We start from the raw sequence: 19,898 nt of genomic DNA, 5'->3' as shown, positions 1-19,898 counted from the left end.
GTCAATTCTGTCCAGCTGAACTGGCCACTCGGCTGGGAGTGGGTCCTGCGTGTCTCTGACACACAGGATCCAGCTACTATTGAGCACATGCGTTAAATAAAATTCTAATAAAAGTACATTTGAAAATTGCTTAAAAACACAGAATACATTGATTTTATAACAATAAAAAAAATCCTTCCAAAAGGTGCACATTTCCCAGAAATATCTACATATAACATATGCAGTAATTGCTGCGGACTCGCTGCAGATTTCCTACAAAATTTGGTTTGTATTCACCGTGGATTTCACCCCCTCTACATTGGAAAGGGTAAAATCCACAGTAAACAACTTCAACAGAATACGCATGCTGCATGTTTAGGGCATGGCCAGACGTGGCGTATTTCTGCCGACACTGTCCGCATCAATGCCGCACATAATCTGCATTGCAGATTCTGTTGAGGCTTTGCCTAAAATGTGCAGGAAATTGATGCGGATTAGCCGTTGCGTATTCAGATGAAGAGTACTACCTGCTGTCTTTTAAACCATTTCATCTCAGTCTGGCTATAGACCTAGAAATACATAGGTCCAGCCAGAATGAAGAAATATCCTTTTCTTAAAACCAATACCCAACGCAACACACATAACATCTGCGGATTTAATTGTGGAATTTTGAAACTCCATTGAAGTCAATGGAGAAATTCCGCAACAAGTCCGCTACACGTCCGCAACAGTCAGTGTATGCTGCGGACACCAAATTCCGCACCGCAGCCTCTGGTCCGCAGCGGAGTTTTCCGCAACGTGTGCACGAACCTAACTAAAAAGGTGTGGAAACCAATGGAGAAAATGTCCGCAGCGGACTGGCCGCAGCGGAATTCCAGAGCAATTCCGCCACGTCTGGCCATGCCCTTAGACTGGGCAGATATAACTCTAAAACAAGCAAATTGTAAGGATTAGGCTAGATCCCCATAGGTCAGAAATGCTGCAAAAATCCACAGCAAAATATAGTAGTAGACAAGTGGATGAGATTTTAGCAAATCTCACTCACATGCTGCGGAAATTTGAGCAAATTGATCTGTGGGACAGATTTTTAAATTTGCAGCATGTTAATTCCTGTAGTGAAATTACCATGGATTTGTTGCAGACTTTTTTGTTGACTTCAATGGGGAAGTTAAACTCTGCAATCAAATTCTAGTGTTGTGTATTTTTCTATAGAAGTCGGTAAGCAAATCCGCATGATTTGGTTCGGATTCTTGGTTGCATTTGCTGCAGAATAATCCGTAGAAAATTCGAACTGTGTGGACCCGGCCTTATTGTTACATGTAGTAGAGCCTTTACAGTGTATGTCAAATGTTTTTACTGGAATAGTATTAGGTCTGCAAGCTATTGAACACCCCCTGGTGGTGTAAAGTAATAGTTGCCTTAGATGAACAAAATAAAACACATCCAAGTGTTTTGCCCCAGTTTCCATCATTCTACATTGAATATTATCTATATCTCTCTATTCTCAGAATTCCTTCAGGAATTTTGAGGCAGATTTTGAACTGCCTGCGCTTTTTTCCCCGCGAATTTTCACTGTTTTTTTTCCATTGAATCTAATGCACGGGCCCCTGGCAAAAATGGCTCCTAAATAAACGCTGCAGCTTTTTTTCTGCCTCTGATTGATTTCAATGGGAGGTCAAGGGTGAAAGCAGCAAGAAAGAAGTTGCCGCTTTTTTTTTTTTTTTCACGAGCGCCCAAAAGCATTTTCGCCCATTTTTGGCACTGATTGTGACATGGTTCACGTGTCAAAATTAGCACCATAAGGGCTTATTCAGACGAACGTGATATACGTCAGTGCAACGCGCGTGATTTTAACGCGCCTCGCACGGACCTATATTAGTCTATGGGTCCGTGCAGACAGTCCGTGATTTTTACGCAGTGGTTATCTGCTGCGTAAAACACACGACATGTTCGTTCTTTGTGCGTTTTTCGTGCACCACGCACCCATTGAAGTCAATGGGTGCGTGAAAATCACGTGCACCACACGGAAGCACTTCTGTGGGACGCGCGTGATTCGCGCAACAGCAGTGAAAAGTATGATTGAAAACAGAAGAGCACCACGTGCTTTTCGGTTTACAAACATCCAAACGGAGTGTCATCATGATGGTGGATGCGCGAAAATCACGCAGCTGCGCATCATATGGTGATGACACACGGAGCTGTTAAGTGCCTTTTGCGCACGCAAAAGCCGCATTTTTTTGCGTGCGCAAAACGCACACGCTTGTGTAAATCCGGCCTAATACTGTGTGAACTGACCCTTAGAACACTTTCAGGCGGCAGTATTTAGGTTTGTATTTGGTCAATATTTTACTTCAGTATGTGGCAGCCAAAACCAGGAGTAGAATCTACACAGAGCAAGAGTATAATGGAAAGATTTGTACCTTTTCCATTTTTTGGACCCACTACTAAGTTTGTCTTCCAAATACTGTTGCAAAATACTGACAATATACTGCTGTTTGAAAGCAACCTTAGGCCGGGTTCACATTGCGTGTTACGTTTTTGTTGCTTTTTTTTTTTTATAAACGCTGGCAAAAGAAAACCATCTGAAAAAACGTATGCGTTTTTAAAATGTTTCAAAATTCATGCGTTTTTTCAAATGCCTTTTTTGTGGCAACAAAAATGCACAATGTGAACCCAGCCTTATAAATTAACCAGTTCCCAGTGCAGGTCCGGAATATATACTATGTGTTGCCCTGAGGGTATGTTCACACGCAGAGTCAAAAAGGTCTGAAAATACGGAGCTGTTTTCAAGAGAAAACAGCTCCTGATTTTCAGACGTTTTTTCTGCCACTCACGATTTTCGCATGGTTTTTCGCAGCGTTGTTTACGGCCATTTTTGGAGATTTTGTCAATACATAATTTTATATTAATATATTTAATATTGCAGCAGATAGGCGCTGCAATGTAGATTACAGTAACGTTTTTATTTTAAAAAAACGAGCATTTTTGGCCAAGTTATGACCATTTTTGTAGTTATGCAAATGAGGCTTGCAAAAGTCCAAGTGGGTGTGTTTAAAGTAAAAGTACAAGTGGGCGTGTATTATGTGCGTACATCGGGGCGTTTTTACTACTTTTACTAGCTGGGCGCTCTGAAGAGAAGTATCATCCACTTCTCTTCACAACGCCCAGCTTCTGGCAGTGCAGACACAGCCGTGTTCTCGAGAGATCACGCTGTGTCGTCACTCACAGGTCCTGCATCGTGTCAGACGAGCGAGGACACATCGGCACCAGAGGCTACAGATGATTCTGCAGCAGCATCGGCGTTAGCAGGTAAGTCGATCTATGGAAAACGGCTCCAAAAACATCCCAAGAAGTGTTGTGCACTTCTTTTTCATGGCCGTTTTTTTTACGCGTAAAATAACACCACAAAAATCGCTCTGTTGGAACAGAACGCCGTTTTCCCATTGAAATCAATGGGCAGATGTTTGGAGGCGTTCTGCCTCTGATTTTTCCGCCGTTTTTTGGGCGTTTACAGCCCGAAAATTGCCGAAAATAGGCCGTGTGAACATACCCTAACAGCAATCTTATATATAAATCTACAATAGCATGCTAATATATTATAAGTAAAAAATAAAGTTGTTGAAAAGCTATCCCTTTATGGGATAAAAAAATATATATAACAAAAAAAATAATAAAGAAATGTTTACAAAAAAAGAAATTATTTAGCATAAAATATAATTTTATTGCCCATACATTACATAAAAACAAAAAACCTTCACATATTAGGTATCTACACAACCCACATAAAACAAGGTTTCATATAGCTACAGCTATAAAAAAATAAAAAAGTTATAGTTGCTGAAAGGCAAAGTTTAGCTCGCCATTAAAGAGGCTCTGTCACCAGATTTTGCAACCCCTATCTGCTATTGCAGCAGATCGGCGCTGAAATGTAGACAAGAGTAACGTTTTTATTTTTAAAAAAACAAGCATTTTTGGCCAAGTTATGACCATTTTTGTAGTTATGCAAATGAGGCTTGCAAAAGTCCAAGTGGGTGTGTTTAAAGTAAAAGTACAAGTGGGCGTGTATTATGTGCGTACATCGGGGCGTTTTTAATACTTTTACTAGCTGGGCGCTCTGACGAGAAGTATCATCCACTTCTCTTCACAACGCCCAGCTTCTGGCAGTGCAGACACAGCCGTGTTCTCGAGAGATCACGCTGTGACGTCACTCACAGGTCCTGCATCGTGTCAGACGAGCGAGGACACATCGGCACCAGAGGCTACAGATGATTCTGCAGCAGCATCGGCGTTAGCAGGTAAGTCGATGTAGCTACTTAGAATCAACTGTAGCCTCTGGTGCCGATGTGTCCGACACGATGCAGGACCTGTGAGTGACGTCACAGATCTGCACTGCCAGAAGCTGGGCGTTCTGAAGAGAAGTGGATGATACTTCTCATCAGAACGCCCAGCTAGTAAAAGTAGTAAAAACGCCCCGATGTACGCACATAATACACACCCACTTGGACTTTTGCAAGCCTCATTTGCATAACTACAAAAATGGTTATAACTTGGCCAAAAATGCTCGTTTTTTAAAAATAAAAACGTTACTGTAATCTACATTGCAGCGCCTATCTGCTGCAATAGCAGATAGGGGTTGCAAAATCTGGTGACAGAGCCTCTTTAAAGGGAATGTGTTGCCAGAAAAACATGTTTTTTTTTAAAAAATTAAACATTTAGTGTGTGGGTGATTAAACATTGTTCAAATTTTTTTTATTTTTTTGCACGAGTCCATGTAATATTATAAATTATTTCTAATTTATAATACTACCCATTTTTGGTCACTAGATGGAGCTGTTCCCAAAATTTCAGCATTGCAACATTGGGTTAAAAGCCCTCGCTCTAGTGAGCTCTCAGCATCCCCCCTCCTTTATCCTGGCTAGTGCCGGGATAAACGAGGGGTTTGAAAGGTTTAACCTCCTACACTGTGTGTCGCCATTTTTTGAGGTAACCCACAGTGCAGTAGGTTTACATACAGTAGTAAACACACACAAACACTAACATACATTGAAATCTCTTACCAGCTCCTGCCGCCGCGGCTCCCTCCGGCCCGTCCGCTCCCTTTGCTGCCGCTGTTCCATGTGCACAAGTCCGGAAGCCGCGACCGGAAATAGTAATATTACTGTCCGGCCGCGACTTCCGGTCCACAGGAAAATGGCGCCGGACGGCGCCAATTTCGAATAGGACTGTGTGGGAGCGGCGCATGCGCAGTTCCCACACAGACGCCGTACACGGCAGTCAATGGGACGGGAGCCGTTCACAGTCCCTATGGGACTGTGGCTGCCGTATTCCATGTCTGTGTGTGTCGTTAATCGACACACACAGAAATGGAACAAAAAATGGCAGCCCCCATAGGGAAGAAAAAGTGTAAAAATAAGAAACAGTAAAACACAAACACACAAATGAAAATAAACGTTTTTATTAAAGCACTAACATCTTTAACATATAAAAAAATTATTTGTGATGACACTGTTCCTTTAAGGCCTTTTCAGGGGTTAATTTGAGTATGGTATGGCTGTTATTGGTGTGTGTAAGGCTGGGTTCCCACGGGTCGGATACACTGCGTAAAAATCATGCAGTGTGTCCGACCTGGAACCCGCATTGTGGTGCGGTTTTTCGAACAAAGTGTCCGCTGCGGAAGAAAGCGCTCATACTTACCCTCTCCGTCTTCACTGCGCGTAGACTGACCTCCTATGAGGACGTTGCAGGCCATGTGACGCTGCAGCCTTTTTATTTTCCTGCAGCAGTCACATGGGATGAAACATCATCCTAGGAGGCCGGATTGCGGGAAGAAGGAGGGTGTTCTGGGTATTTTTTTTGTTTTCCGTAGTTGCGATTTTTGAGGTTTAATTGCTGCGATTACGCCGCAAAAGTCGCAACACTTGGCTTTCTGTTGCGAGTTTTGCATCCCCATTAAATACAATGGGGAAAACCTGCAATGGAAATCAACTAAAATGCAGCATAAATTGACATACTGCGGACCTAAATTCCGCACCGCAGGTCAATTTTTTAACGTTTACGCCGCAGGCTGTTTTTTTTTTCTAAATCTCATCCACTTTGCTGCTACTGTAAATGCTGCTGAATTTTCGCACATAATTACGTTGCGGAAATTCTGCAGCGTTTACGCTACGTTGGAACCCGGCCTAACACCTAATTTTCCGGTTGGCTAAAAGAAAATGCATCAACCCTTTCCTAGAAGCAGTGCTTTTGGGGGACAGCAACGGCTCATTGAATTCTATGGGTTCTGTATTACAGATCCGTACTACATAGATCCATAATACGGTTGTGTGCATGAGCTATGCTATTGAACATATTAGGTGGACATTCTGAGTAGGAATCACAAGAACACCATGAGGCCACGTTCAGACATGGCAGAATTTTTCCGCTGCAAATATTGGTGCAGATTCGGGGGAATTACGCAACGAATCTGAAGCAACATTTGCATATTTGACAGGTAATTCAGACGTTGCAGATATCACAGCGGACTTGCCACAGATTTCAGTTTTTGCATTGCAAAGGCTGAAAACCGCAGTGAAATTCCACTTGTTCTCCGCAACATAATGAGCATGCTGCGGAGGGGAAATTCTGCACCACAGCCTGATTTCCCCACAGTTATTTTCCGCAACGTCTGAAGTAAGTTTCCTAAAAATGTATAGAAAGAAATGTAAAAAACGGCTGCTGCAGAATTCCACTGCGGACAGTCCGCAGCAGAATTCAACAGCAATTCCGCCAAGTCTGAACATGGCCTAAGTGTATGTTCACACAGAGGTTTTTGACCAGAAGAAAAGATCTGCCCTAAAATTCCTGCCTCCCATTGATTTCAAGAGAGGTTCAAAAGGCGAGGCAGAAACCACTACAAGATAGTGCATTCCGCTGTTTTTTTAAGCGAGCGCTCAAGAGTCGCCTGGGGAAAAAAAACACCTCTGTCTCCCACTGACATCAATGGGGGGAGATTTCGATGGTTTCCACGTCAAAATCAGCAAAACTAAAACACTTTCACACGTGACCACACATCTGCCATACAAAACCCAACAGACTGCGCAACTCTACACTCCATTCCAGGAATTGCAATAAACATAGAACACCTCCACAAGTAGAATTGTACTTTACACGTTATATAAAGAGGAGACCCCAGTAAAAGCAGATTCGGACTTCTTAATTCAAGAGGACCACACTTAGGCTTTGATGGATTTCTAACAGTGGCACCCGTTTAACGTTTATGTCAAAAGCTCATGATGTATACGTTAACTTCACGGCTGCAACAGTGGCATCCGTCACCCTTAGACTCCCATCTTAAAAAGTATACTGCACGGTATACGTGATTTGACAGGATACCATTGTATGGAAGTGCACAGTCTACTACACTATTGCATGCTTTATTTTTTGTGGTATACTGACGGAAGCTAAAATAACCTTCTTTTGGCCTACGTCGGGTTAATGTTACCATATAGACACGTGTATCGAATACTTTGGGAGCTTTTCTGTCTTACACTCTAAATGTAGGGGACAAACATCATATGAACAGGACCTAAAGTCTCAGATTTTGAGATACAAATTTGCCCCAATCTAACACAGGTTTAATTTTGTATTAGGATATCCCTAGCCCTTACTGCAGTGTATAGAAGGGAATCTACCACTTTCTCCCAGTCAACATCACCCTTTAAAGTGGATTATTATTTTGTAAGCCATCTTTCTCTATATTGTCTTTACAGATGCAGCATTTTTCATCAAATGATTAATCTTTTTCTGTTTTTCATGAATTAAAGGACAGAGTGACTTTCCGAAGAATTATTGTGAAAAACAATGCTAAAAAGAGACGAATGTATGAAAATTTTATAGAATCCCTGCCATTCTTAAAGTCTTTAGAAGTAAGTGCTGATGGAAGGAAAAGAGAATCTGTTCTTTTGGTGTGACCTTGCAATAGTTCTATTTCCATTCATTTTTAATTTGTCTTTAGGTGTCAGAACGTTTAAAGGTGGTAGATGTCATAGACACTAAAAACTACAGTGACGGAGAACAAATTATCGCTCAGGTACTTTATGAGATAAGTGTCCACTTCAAAGCAGAGACAGAATGAATTTTGCCAGAACACCGTTGTAGAAATTCTTACTATGAATGTTTGAATGTGCTGATTTTAAAATATAGGCACTGTATGGGTTTTAACATTTGCTCATGGAGAGCATGACAGGAAGGCTCCGCTATGAGCTCCTAATGTAAATGACCATTGCTGTGTTTGCTTCTTATAGTTCTAAATATATCCATTGTATGATACTCTCAAAGCTACAATTAAATAGTCAGCTTTCTTCTCAATATAACTTTCCCAATAGCAGAGGCATACATCAGGTGCCCCCTCTTCTATTTGTATTAGCACTCCAAAGCCTTGCTTTCCAATTACGGAATTACCAAAAAAGGATTGAATTAGCCTCTATCCAGCATAAACTTAGCCTCTTCTCCAATGACATCTTACTCACAATTACATATTTGTTAATCTCTATCCCTAACCTGCTAACTTTTTTTAACTGCTTTGGTACGATCTCAGACCTAATAGTGAACGAATCTAAGTCCCAAGTCATCAACGTCTCCCTGCCACTGCCTCCTTATTATAAGTAGACTTCCCTTCAATGGTCCACAACTCATCTCAAATACTTAGGTATCAAACTTACTCCTACACTGTCCTAGTTATATGCACTGCACTACTCACCACTATTGAAGACCTTCTGAGTAAAAATAAAGGAAGGGTCTAAATATCATATCTCCTGGCTTGGCCGCATACTAGCTTTATAGATGACCCGCCTTCCAAAAATGTTATGCATCTTTAGAGTCCTCCTCATATCTGTTCCAAAAGTTACTCGCCTCTGGATGGACACCTATACCCTCATTTTCACTCATACTGAAGTGAACTGTATGAAGGACCCGGGGAAGCTCTTCTAAGCAGACCTAACCTTAACATCCCTAAACCACACTAAGCCCTTATGCTTTTTGTCATCATGGCCACCAAGCAGACTTTAACAGCTGCTTGGAAAAAAAACTATGCTGAATTTACATCTGACCACTTTCCGTTGATTGACCGATATCTCCCCAATACTGTGCATAGGGAAACATTTGTCAATCAGCAGAAAGTGGGCGTAGCGAATGGCAGCTCATGAATACGCCAAACTCATCTCTGGCGACACTGCTTAGGCTCTGAATGTAAGTTCTCATAAAAGGGACCACATTACCACATAAGTTATAGACCGCTGAAATCAGTGTGCCTACCACTACCATTAGGCTGCCATCAGTGAGGACATCATACTGTGGATGACAGGTTCACTTTAACAAAGAGTGTTTAACAATCTTTGTGTCCTACTACAGACAGTGGGGGGAAGCTCCTGCTGCAGCAAGTAGTCTTACAGCCCGACACATTATTGTGAGAAGAGAGGGAAATGGCTGTTGTCCTGGGACATACAGAAAAGATTTGTTTATATATTTTTCAGTAATAATTGCAATATGAGAATTAAGGAAGGAATTGCTGGAATTTGGAGAAATGTATTTTTTTTGTGCCTTTGCCTGTGTCTAATTGGATTAAAAGGAACATTAAACATAGAAGAGGTTGCAATAATACCTGTACAGGCTTCTTTTGACGCATGTACAATCAATTTTGAGACTGAACGATTTAGCCACAGCGCTACATCAGTGTGCAGCTGGGGCAGGAGAGCAGCAGTGTCAATGAGAAAGCTCCTTACTCCCGGGAAATGTTAAGTGGTAAGTAAGGAGCTTTCTCTTTAACAAGCAGGCAGCAGCCGATTAGTCTGTTTCGGTGGGCTACAGTGGCAGAGAATGTATAGCGGCAGCCTCTGCACTGCCAGTGAGAGAGAGATGTGCCATTATAAATAATGGCTTCACTGCTGTTGGGTGGCAAGCAGCCTTTTGGTCAGACAGTTGTGGTTTTCCAGTATAATTAGCCTGTGTCCTGATAACTGTGTGCATTCACTCCTGCCCAGGGTCTGATTACTTCTTAAAGGGGTATTCCGGTAATAACAAATGATCATCTATGTACTAGTTAGATAATAACTGCTAGATTAGTAGGGGTTTCGTGTTCCATCACAGATGCGAGAGCGCTGCCAGAAGAAGTTGAATGGATCAGTGGTAGAGCACACTGCTCCATTCAACTCCTCCTGGCAGCGTTCTTTCAAAGATGGGGAAGCGGGGGACACCTACCGATTTTAGCAGTTATCACCTATCCAGCGAATAGATGATAATTTGTTAATACTGGTTTACCCCTTTAAGTACTCATATATATATAGTCAAAAACAAACAATGGATCAAGGCAGTAACTCCGCACAAATATACAACCAAAAGAGTCATAAAACCGAAACTGTATATGTTAAAAAAATATGTTTTTATTAGATCAATTTAAATTTGCAACATGTAAAAATAAGTGATGGATCATCAAAAAAGAACCAGCATGCACACAAGGCTATCCACCTAACAATAGTAACAATAGCATATGAGCTAAAAGAATATAAAAAGTATCAGGGTAAGGGCAAGATAGAAAACTAATTTACATAAATAAGTACTATACAATTGCTAACGGAAATGCATTATGGTAACAACAGTGTAATCAAAAGGTATGCGGATGAAAGACTGCAAATGACCGGCGTGAGAGCAGGGGAAGCCCGTCCCACTGAGGAAACCGATGAGAGTAGGCGTCCCCGGACACACGCCTTCATATGGCCCAATAGGAAAAGCAAATGGGAGAAGCAACCCACGCATGCGCATAACTGACCCAAACATCCGGGGCCAGGAGAGAGATGGAATACCCCTTTAACCCTAGCTTGTTAAAAAAGATGGCAGTTGTCTGCACACATTTCTAATTCAGATTTATGGGTACATATGTTCAGACGTGGCCGGATTTGGAGCATATTCACACGGTGTGGTCCAATCACAGTTTATATCCGTGATTTTCAAAAACCCTCGCCTTGATGATTTGCCTCACGTATGATTATAGCCTTGTTTCAAGATAAATTCATTGTCTAGAATTACCTAAATCCTCTATGCATGAAAGCATTGTTATAGTAGTCTTCCTGCATAATTAGTGAGATAGTTTTTTATTTTGCTGGAAAATAGGTAGTGCGACCTGTGGACACAGGGGTGTGACTGTAGGAATGACATACACAAGATTGACAGGTAGGGGGAGGAGGGAACAGGGAAGCATTTATATATATTTGTATACAGGTCAGTGACCACAGGCATAGGCGTTATGCACACGACTGTTAGGATTTTTACTGTCCGCAAATACGGATGCACATCTGTAGCCATCCACAATTGTGGAAAAGAATAAGACATGTTCAATATTTTGCGGATCATTTCTATGGACCAGACACAAATTCGTAAATATACGCAAAGGTGTCTGTGGCCAATAGAAATGAATGGGTCTGCAATTTCATCTGTAATTACCTGATTCATAATTACGGATTAAAACTACGGTCATGTGCATGGGGTCTTAGGTTTCGTTTACACCTGCATCAGGGTCTTCACTTTTCTTGTTTAGTCATAGGACAAGAAATATAAGTAAACCGGAAGTGTCTGTTCCGTCTCGTGACTGACACTAACAGTGCCCGACAGAATCTGTTGACTTTAATGGGTTCTGTCGGCTTTCTGTCATGCTGCACTATTTTTACAGCATTTTGGACCTGATTTGTGATGGAGGATCCATAATGCAGATGTGAACAGAGCCTTACCTCCCTACAATTTTTACTTTTTGCCATTTCTGTTGTATAACCATATAAAAAAAAAGCAGTAAAAATTAAATCATATTTGATTTAACTAATGCTTTGGTCTTAAATCTAGTGTGTAGGTGTGTTTTCAGGTGGTATATTGTTGATGCATAAAGAACGTGGATTTGGGTGTTTCTGCCAGAAGCTTTGATATATAGTCCATTATGTCTTTCCACAGGGTGATATAGCAGACAGCTTTTTTATTGTCGAGGCTGGGGAAGTGAAAATAACAATGAAAATCAAGGTATTGTTGATATTGCTCTCGTTCATTTCTACAAAAACAAACATAACTAATAATAACTTATTTACATGCTGTTACCTGTTAAGAGAATATTACTGTAAAATGTGATATTGTTTTAAAGAGATTTTTTACTTAATGAACATTTATGGCATATTAACCTGATGTGCTATAATTGTCTGATAGGTGGGGGCCAGACTACTGGGAACCCCAACAATAATGAGAAAAGAGGTGCTGGTCCCCCTATCCGAACAGAGAGTTCACTACGCATGCACTGTTACCATGGATATATGGAAACGTATTAGTCAGTGTGCCTGGCTAGTTTCATATCCCCCCCATGGAGTTCTATGGAGAGTGGCTACCCATCTGTGGCCATCTCATGGCTGTGAAAAGGCCCCACAGGAATAGTAAAGGTCCAATCGTTGTGGCCCACATCATCACTATGAATTGCCATCATTTTTAATTGTAGGAAAATCCATTAAAAAGAAACTCCATATTTGGAGGCATCTTTTTGAAAATTTTAAGAAAGTGCTAAAATAGCAATCCTTAATGTGATCTTCGTATTCTAATTACTTTGCTTAGCTGTAGGGATTTCAAATCCTTATTCACATTGTACCTGACTATCTGATTTCAGATTGCAATTCATGCCTGTCTGTGACTGATATTATACGGTGGTTCCAGTGCAGGAGGGAGACTTAATGAATTGTCTTTCAAAAAAATATGTACTTGGTTTGAAGTGTAAAGAGGTTGAGTTAGGGTATGTTCACACGGCTTATTTTCGGCCGTTTTTCGGGCCGTAAACGGCCTGAAAAATCGGAAGCAGAACAACGGCCGATTAAAAAAACAGCCGCGAAAAATAAGTGCCCGTCACTTCTTGAGCCATTCTTGGAGCCGTTTTTGATTGACTCTATAGAAAAACAGCTCCAAAAACGTTGCGAAAAACGCGAGTTGCTAAAAAAAAAACGGCTGAAAATCAGGAGCTGTTTTCAGACGTTTTTTGCTTATCGTGTGAACATAGCCTTAGAAGGATTGAATGGGTCTGCATCTGTGCTGTTAGTAGAAGAACATTCTGATACATAACTATAAAGCCAAGATCACATACAGAGGTTTGATGCAGCTTTTGGTGCAGTTAACACAGGTGTGAACACAAAATCAAATGATGCATCAGTCTTTTCTATATGTATCTTTCCTTCCAGTTCTGGCTTTGGCTAAAAAAAAACTGCGCCAAAAACTGCATCAAAACTGTGTGCGCGATACTGATCTAAGAGAGATGTATTAAGACTTGCATTTCATATGTCAGTCTTAAATATACAGATCGCTGGAGTAAGATGCGCTTAATTTATTAAGTGACACACGCCTCTTAATAAATACAATTTGCGCTTTAATTTGAACCAATTTCTGCTGTAAATTTGTCAGGCCGCGGATGGCACCACACCCTTTAGCCAAGCTACGCGCACTTTCTCCTACAAATTGTGACTTTTCTAGGCCTGAAAACTGGCGTTGATAAGTTAATAAATTCTCCCCTATGTGTCATAAATTTGTAGTTCTAGTTTCATTTGAAAAACTTCTCTACTCTCCAGTTAACCCGTTAGTGACCGGCCCGTCGTGTTTCTACGTCGGTCACTAACGGGCCTTATTCCGATGCCATAGACTTTTTACGTCGCGGCATCGGAATAAGTAAACAGAGCAGGGAGCTGTCAGATCTCCCTGCTCTCAGCTGCTAGAGGTAGCTGAGGGCTGGGAGCGTCCCTGCTCTGCCGTGTGAGATCGATATTAGTATCGATCTCACACGTTTAACCCCTCAGATGCGGTGCTCAATAGAAAGCACCGCATCTGAGTGGTTTTGGAGAGAGGGAGGGAGCTCCCTCTCATCCCGGCGATACGATCGCCCAGTGTCTGTGTCTCTAATGGCAGCCGGGGGTCTAATAAAGGCCCCCTGGCTGCCTGGAGTGAATGCCTGCTAGATCATGCCGCAGGCATGACCTAGCAGATGCCTGTCCGTGTTAAACGGACAGGCAGTAATACACTGCAATACAAAAGTATTGCAGTGTATTATAAATGCGATCGCAGAATCACATATTATAGTCCCCTAGTGGGACTAGTAAAAAAGTTAAAAAAAAGTTTAATAAAGTTAATTAAAAAAAAAAACGTGAAAAAAAATGAAAAACCCAGCTTTTTCCCTTACAAAATGCTTTACTATTAAAAAAACAAAATAAAGTTAAAAAGTTACACATATTTGGTATCGCCGCGTCCGTAACGACCCCGACTATAAATCTATTACATTATTTAACCCGCACGGTGAACGCCGTAAAAAAAAAAAAAACAACTATGGAAAAATTGCTGTTTTCTGTGAATACTGACTTGAAAAAAATGTAATAAAAAGTCACATCTACTCCAAAATGGTACCAATAAAAACTACAAGTCGTCCCGCAAAAAAAAAGCCCTCATACAACCGCATCGGCCAAAAAAGAAAAACTTTACGGCTCTTCAAATATGGAGACACAAAAACAAATAATTTTGAAAAAAAAGCGTTTTTACGGTGTAAAAGTAGTAAAACATACAAAAACGATACAAATTTGGTATCGTTGCAATCGTAACAACCCGCTGAATAAAGTTATTGTGTTATTTATACAACACGGTAAACGGCGTAGATTTAGGACGCAAAAAAGAGTGGCGAAATTTCTGATTTTTTTCTATTTCCCCCCCAAAAAAAGTTAATAAAAGTTAATCAATATATAATATGTACCTAAAAATGGTGCTATTAAAAAATACAACTTGTCCCGCAAAAAACAAGACCTTATACAGCTATGTCGACGCAAAAATAAGAAGGTTATAGCTCTTGGAATGCGACGATTGAAAAATGGAAAAAATAGCTTGGTCATTAAGGTCCAAAATAGGCTGGTCATTAAGGGGTTAAAGGGGTTGGCCACTTTCTAAAGCAATTTCTAAATTGCCCTAGATTGCTGTGTTCTGACACAGGAAACTGTAAATAACCCCATCACTCACCCCTGTGCTTCAGTTTAGATTCCCCTACTCTCTTCGGAAGGGTTTAGTAAACCCCCCCGCAAAAATCTCGTCCATAGATTTAGAAGATGAAGGCAGTCAGCTAATTTGGCAATGTGAACGCCTCCCTGGCTGGCTGCTCTTCTGCGTCGGCGCTGAATGCTTAAGGCCACGTTCAGACGTGGCGGAATTGCTGTTGAATTCTGCTGCGGACAGTCCGCAGTGGAATTTTGCAGCAGCTGTTTTTTACATTTATTTCTATACATTTTTAGGAAGCTTACTTCAGATGTTGCGGAAAATAACCGTGCGGAAATTAGGCTGCGGTGCAGAATTTCCCCTCCGCAGCATGTTCATTATGTTGCAGAGAAGCAGCGGAATTTCACTGCGGATTTCAGCCTTTGCAATACAAAAACTGAAATCTGTGGCAAGTCTGCTGTGATATCTGCAACGTCTGAATTACCTGTAAAGTATGCAAATGTTGGTGCAGATTCGTTGCGTAATTGCCCCAAATCTGCACCAACATTTGTAGCAGAAAAATTCTGCCACGTCTGATACTTAAGATTCTGCTGCATGTATCTGTGCATGTGCTGAACGTGTTCAGCCATGGTTCAGAGCTGGAGTGATGGGGGTATTTACAGTTGCTTGTGTGAGAACACAGCAACTTGGGGCGTGTTAAAAAATGCATTAGAGAGTGGCCAACGCCTTTAGGCCACATGCACACAATGCGTATTACCGTATTACGTGCAGATTTTACCAGCAAAGTAAATGAGTTTTCAAGTAATCACATCTACACATTGCAGAACTGACCTTATTTTAAAATCCGCAGCATGTCCATTTATCTTGCGTTTCAATTTTAGAATTGTATTTGACAAGTTTATTAAAAAAAGCACCAAAATCTGCTTCATAAAACCTGCACCTATTTCCACTTTAAAATGTAAAATTTGCACCTAAAAACGCATTAAAAAAAAAATCACAATATAATCGCAGATTTTACTTGCGTTTATCTGCAGTTTTGAAATTTCGCAAAGTGTGCTTGAGGCCTCTGTCTCTTCACAGTAGAATGGTGTAGCCCACAGATTATTCCTCTGTAATGCATCCATGAGCTAATAGGACTAAAACATGTCACACACACGCACACACACGCACACACACGCACACACACGCACACACACGCACACACACGCACACACGCACACACACACACACACGTAAATAGGACTAATGGTGCAATAATGATAAACAAATACAGTGCCTTGCAAAAGTATTCATCCTCCGTGATGTTTTTCCTGTTTCGTTGCATAACAACCTGAAATTAAAATGTTTTTTTAATTTTATGTAATGGATCTGCCAAAATAGTCAAAATTGTTACAGTGGAATGCAAAGAAAAAATACCTTGTTTAGAAAAAAACAAATATCTGAAAAGTTGTGAGTGCATATGTATTCACCCCCTTTGCTATAAAGCCCCTAAATAATTTCTGGTCAAATCTATTAACTTCAGAAGTCAATTAATTAGGTGAATAAGGTCCCTCTGTGTGCAATCAAAATGTCACATGATTGTCACATGATGTCAGTATAAATACACCTGTTCTGAAAGGCCCCGGAGTCTGCAACACAACTAAGCAAGCAACATGAAGACCAAGGAGCTCTCCAAACAGCTCAGAGATAAAGTTGTGGAGTAGTATAGATCAGGTTGGGTTTTAAAAAAATATCCCAAACTTTAAACATCCCACAAATAGAAAGAATATAGCACAGCTACTAACCTGACAAAAGAAGGTCGCCTACCAAAACTCAGTCCAGGCAAGGAGGGCATTAGTTAGAGATTCAACAAAGACACCAACGATAACACTAAGGGTATGTTCACACGCACTAATTACGGATGTAATTCGGGCGTTTTTGCCCCGAATCACGTCAGAAAAATGCGCCTTGATAGCGTTGACAAACATCTGCCCATTGAAAGCAATGGGCTGATGTTTGTCTGTTCACATGAGGCGTATATTTACGCGCCGCTGTCAAATGACGGCGCGTAAATAGACGCCCGCGTCAAAGAAGTGTCATGTCACTTCTTGGGGCGTAATTGGAGCCGTTATTCATTGACTCCAATGAAAAGCAGCGCCAATTACGTCCGTAATGGACGTGGCGTTCAAGCGCCTGCACATGCCGTTTTGGCTGAAATTACGGGGATGTTTCCACCTGAAAACATCCCCGTAATTTCAGCCGTTACGGACGCTGTCGTGTGAACATACCCTAAAGGAGCTCAAGAGGTCCACAGCGGAGATGGAAGTATCTGTTCATAGGACCACTATAAGCCGTACACTTCACAGAGTGGAGCTTTATGGAAGAGTGGCCAGAAAAAAATCCATTATTTAAAGAAAAACATAAGAAAACACGTTTTGAGTTCACTAAACAGCATGTGGAAGACTTCCCAAACACATGGAAGAAGGTTCTCTGGTCAGATGAGACCAAAATGTAACTTTTTGGCCATCATGGGAAACGCTATGTGTGGAGTAAACCCAAGACTTCCCACCACCCCAAGAACATATTTCCACAGTGAAGCATGGTGGTGGCAGTATCATGCTGGGGGAGGCTTTTCATCAGCAGGGACTGGAAAACTGGTCAGGATTGAAGGAAAGATGGATGGCAGTAAATACAGAGCAATTCTTGAGGAAAGCCTGGTTGTCTGCCAGAGATTTCAGCTTGGGACGGATGTTCATCTTTCAGCAGGACAATGACCATAAACCTACAGCTAAAGCTACACTGGAGTGGTTTAACGGGATACATATAAATGTCTTAGAATGTCATAGTTGTAGCCCAGACCTCAATACAATTGAGAATCTGTGGCATGACTTGGAGATGGCTGTACACAATGCTACCCATCTAACCTGAAGGAGTTGGAGCTGTTTTGCCTGGAAGAATGGGCAAAAATCTAGATGTGCCGAGCTTTTAGAGACCTACCCCAAGAGGCTTGCATCTCTAATTGCAGCTAAAGGTGGCTCCAAAAAGGAATGACTTTCATGGGGTGAATATTTATGCACATTAAAGTTCTCTGTTTTTTTCGTCTTAATTATAGTTTAATATAAAAATATATTGCACCTTTAACCCCTTCACGCACCTTGGCGTAAATGCACGTCCAGGTAAGCAGTAACTTTGCGGAACCTGGTCGTGCAGGTACGTCTGCGCTTTATCAGTTAACTGCCACGTGGCACTTAACCGCCGCTGCGGTGAACTGTGCAGGGTGTCTGCCCTTCTCTCCCTGTTGCCGATCAGCAATTAACCCCTTAGATGCGGCGGTCGTCGTATGTAAGTGGTTTAGAGTAGATCGGCAGCCCCCACATGCAATCGCGGGGGTGGACGATGGTTGTCATGGCAACCGGAGGCCAGACAATGGCCTCTGGGCTGACATATATAGAAGCTTATGAGGACCAGCCGGAGGCTGATCCTCATAGGCTTTTTGTCAGAGTGACTGTCACGTCACAATGGCCGTTGGAATACATTACACTAAATAGGTAGTGTAATGTATTCCAGCAGTGATTAGAGCTTCAAGTCCTCTAGTGGGACCAAAAAATTTTTTTATAAAAAGGTAATAAAAATGTTTTGTAAAAGTTATAAGTTACAAAAACTGCTTTTTTTTCCTATAATAAGTCCTTTATTATAAAAAAAATGAACACATTAAAAACAGTACACATATTTGGGACCAAATTATAATATTATTTTTCCCGCACGGTGAACACCACTAAAAAAAAATAGTAAAAAAAAAATGCCAGAATCCCTATTTTTTGGTCACCAATCCTCCCAAAATATAGAATAAAAAGTAATCAAAAAGTCGCATGTACCCCAAAGTAGAACCAATAAAAACTACAACCCGTTCTGCAAAAAACAAGCCCATACACCGCTTTTTTGACTGAAAAAGTTATGGCTCTCAGAATATGGTGACACCGAAAATAAATCATTTTATAAAAAGGTGATTTTTATTGCGCAAACACTGCAAAACATTAAAAAAACATGTATACTTATGGTATTGCTGTAATCGTATCGGCCCGCAGAATAAAGTAAAATTGTAATTTATAGCCCAGGGTGAACGCGGTAAAAAGAAACAAGAGAAAACATTGTCCGAATTTATGGTTTATGGTGACCTTGCTTGCCAAAAAATTTCATAAAAAGTGATCAAAAAAATCGAATGTACCCCAAAATGGTACCAATTCAAACTACAGATTGTCCCGCAACAAATAAGCCGTTCTGTTGGTGAAAAAATAAAAAAGTTCTGGCTTGTGCAGTGTTCCAAAAGCGGATAAGATTGGGCACCATTTATCAGTGTGACACTGGCCACACAACTGTGGATTATTTATTTACTCCATTACTATACCCTCTTATAATACCCTGATGTACTCTGCCCAGCTTACATATGCCCCCACATTATAAACTGAAATTCCAGCAAATCCCCAAACAGAACCACTGCCAAGCAAAATATGCGCTCCAAAAGCTAAATGACACTCCCTTTCTTCTGAGCGATACAGTGTGCCCAAACAGCAGTTTACGTCCACAGATATAGCATCGCCATACCCGGGAGAACCCGATTAACATTTTATGAGGTATTTGTCTTCAGTGGCACTTATAAAATGTGTAAAAAAAAAAATAAAATTGTAAATAAAGTTATTATTGGTGACAAAAATAAATAAAAAATATTTAACCCATTTGCGTACCTTGATGTATATGCACGTCCAGATAAGCAGTATCTTCGCGCACCTGGGCGTGCAGTTACGTCCGCACATTAACAGTTAGGGTATGTGCACACGAGAAGTGCCTTTTACGTCTGAAAAGACAGACTGTTTTCAGGAGAAAACAGCTGCGTCGTTTCAGACGTAAAAGCTCCTCCTCGCATTATGCGAGGC

At 41.1% G+C, this 19,898-nt stretch overlaps 1 protein-coding gene across 3 annotated transcripts in view; it reads left to right on the top strand.

Moving 5' to 3' along the window:
• The window catches only part of PRKAR2B (protein kinase cAMP-dependent type II regulatory subunit beta), a 135,902-nt gene that overhangs the window by 100,045 nt on the left and 15,959 nt on the right, over positions 1-19,898 (top strand). For all 3 annotated transcript variants that reach the window (XM_075857278.1, XM_075857281.1, XM_075857279.1), the window contains exons 7-9: positions 7,782-7,883; positions 7,973-8,047; positions 11,950-12,015. In XM_075857278.1, coding sequence (XP_075713393.1) covers positions 7,782-7,883; positions 7,973-8,047; positions 11,950-12,015 — 243 coding nt within the window. The remainder of the gene's footprint in view (positions 1-7,781; positions 7,884-7,972; positions 8,048-11,949; positions 12,016-19,898) is intronic.

Source organism: Rhinoderma darwinii, chromosome 3 (assembly GCF_050947455.1).
Source record: "Rhinoderma darwinii isolate aRhiDar2 chromosome 3, aRhiDar2.hap1, whole genome shotgun sequence".
Classification (NCBI taxonomy): Eukaryota; Metazoa; Chordata; class Amphibia; order Anura; family Rhinodermatidae; genus Rhinoderma; species Rhinoderma darwinii.
The sequence above is the reverse complement of the archived record's forward strand: the minus strand, read 5'-3'. Positions and strand labels throughout refer to the sequence as shown.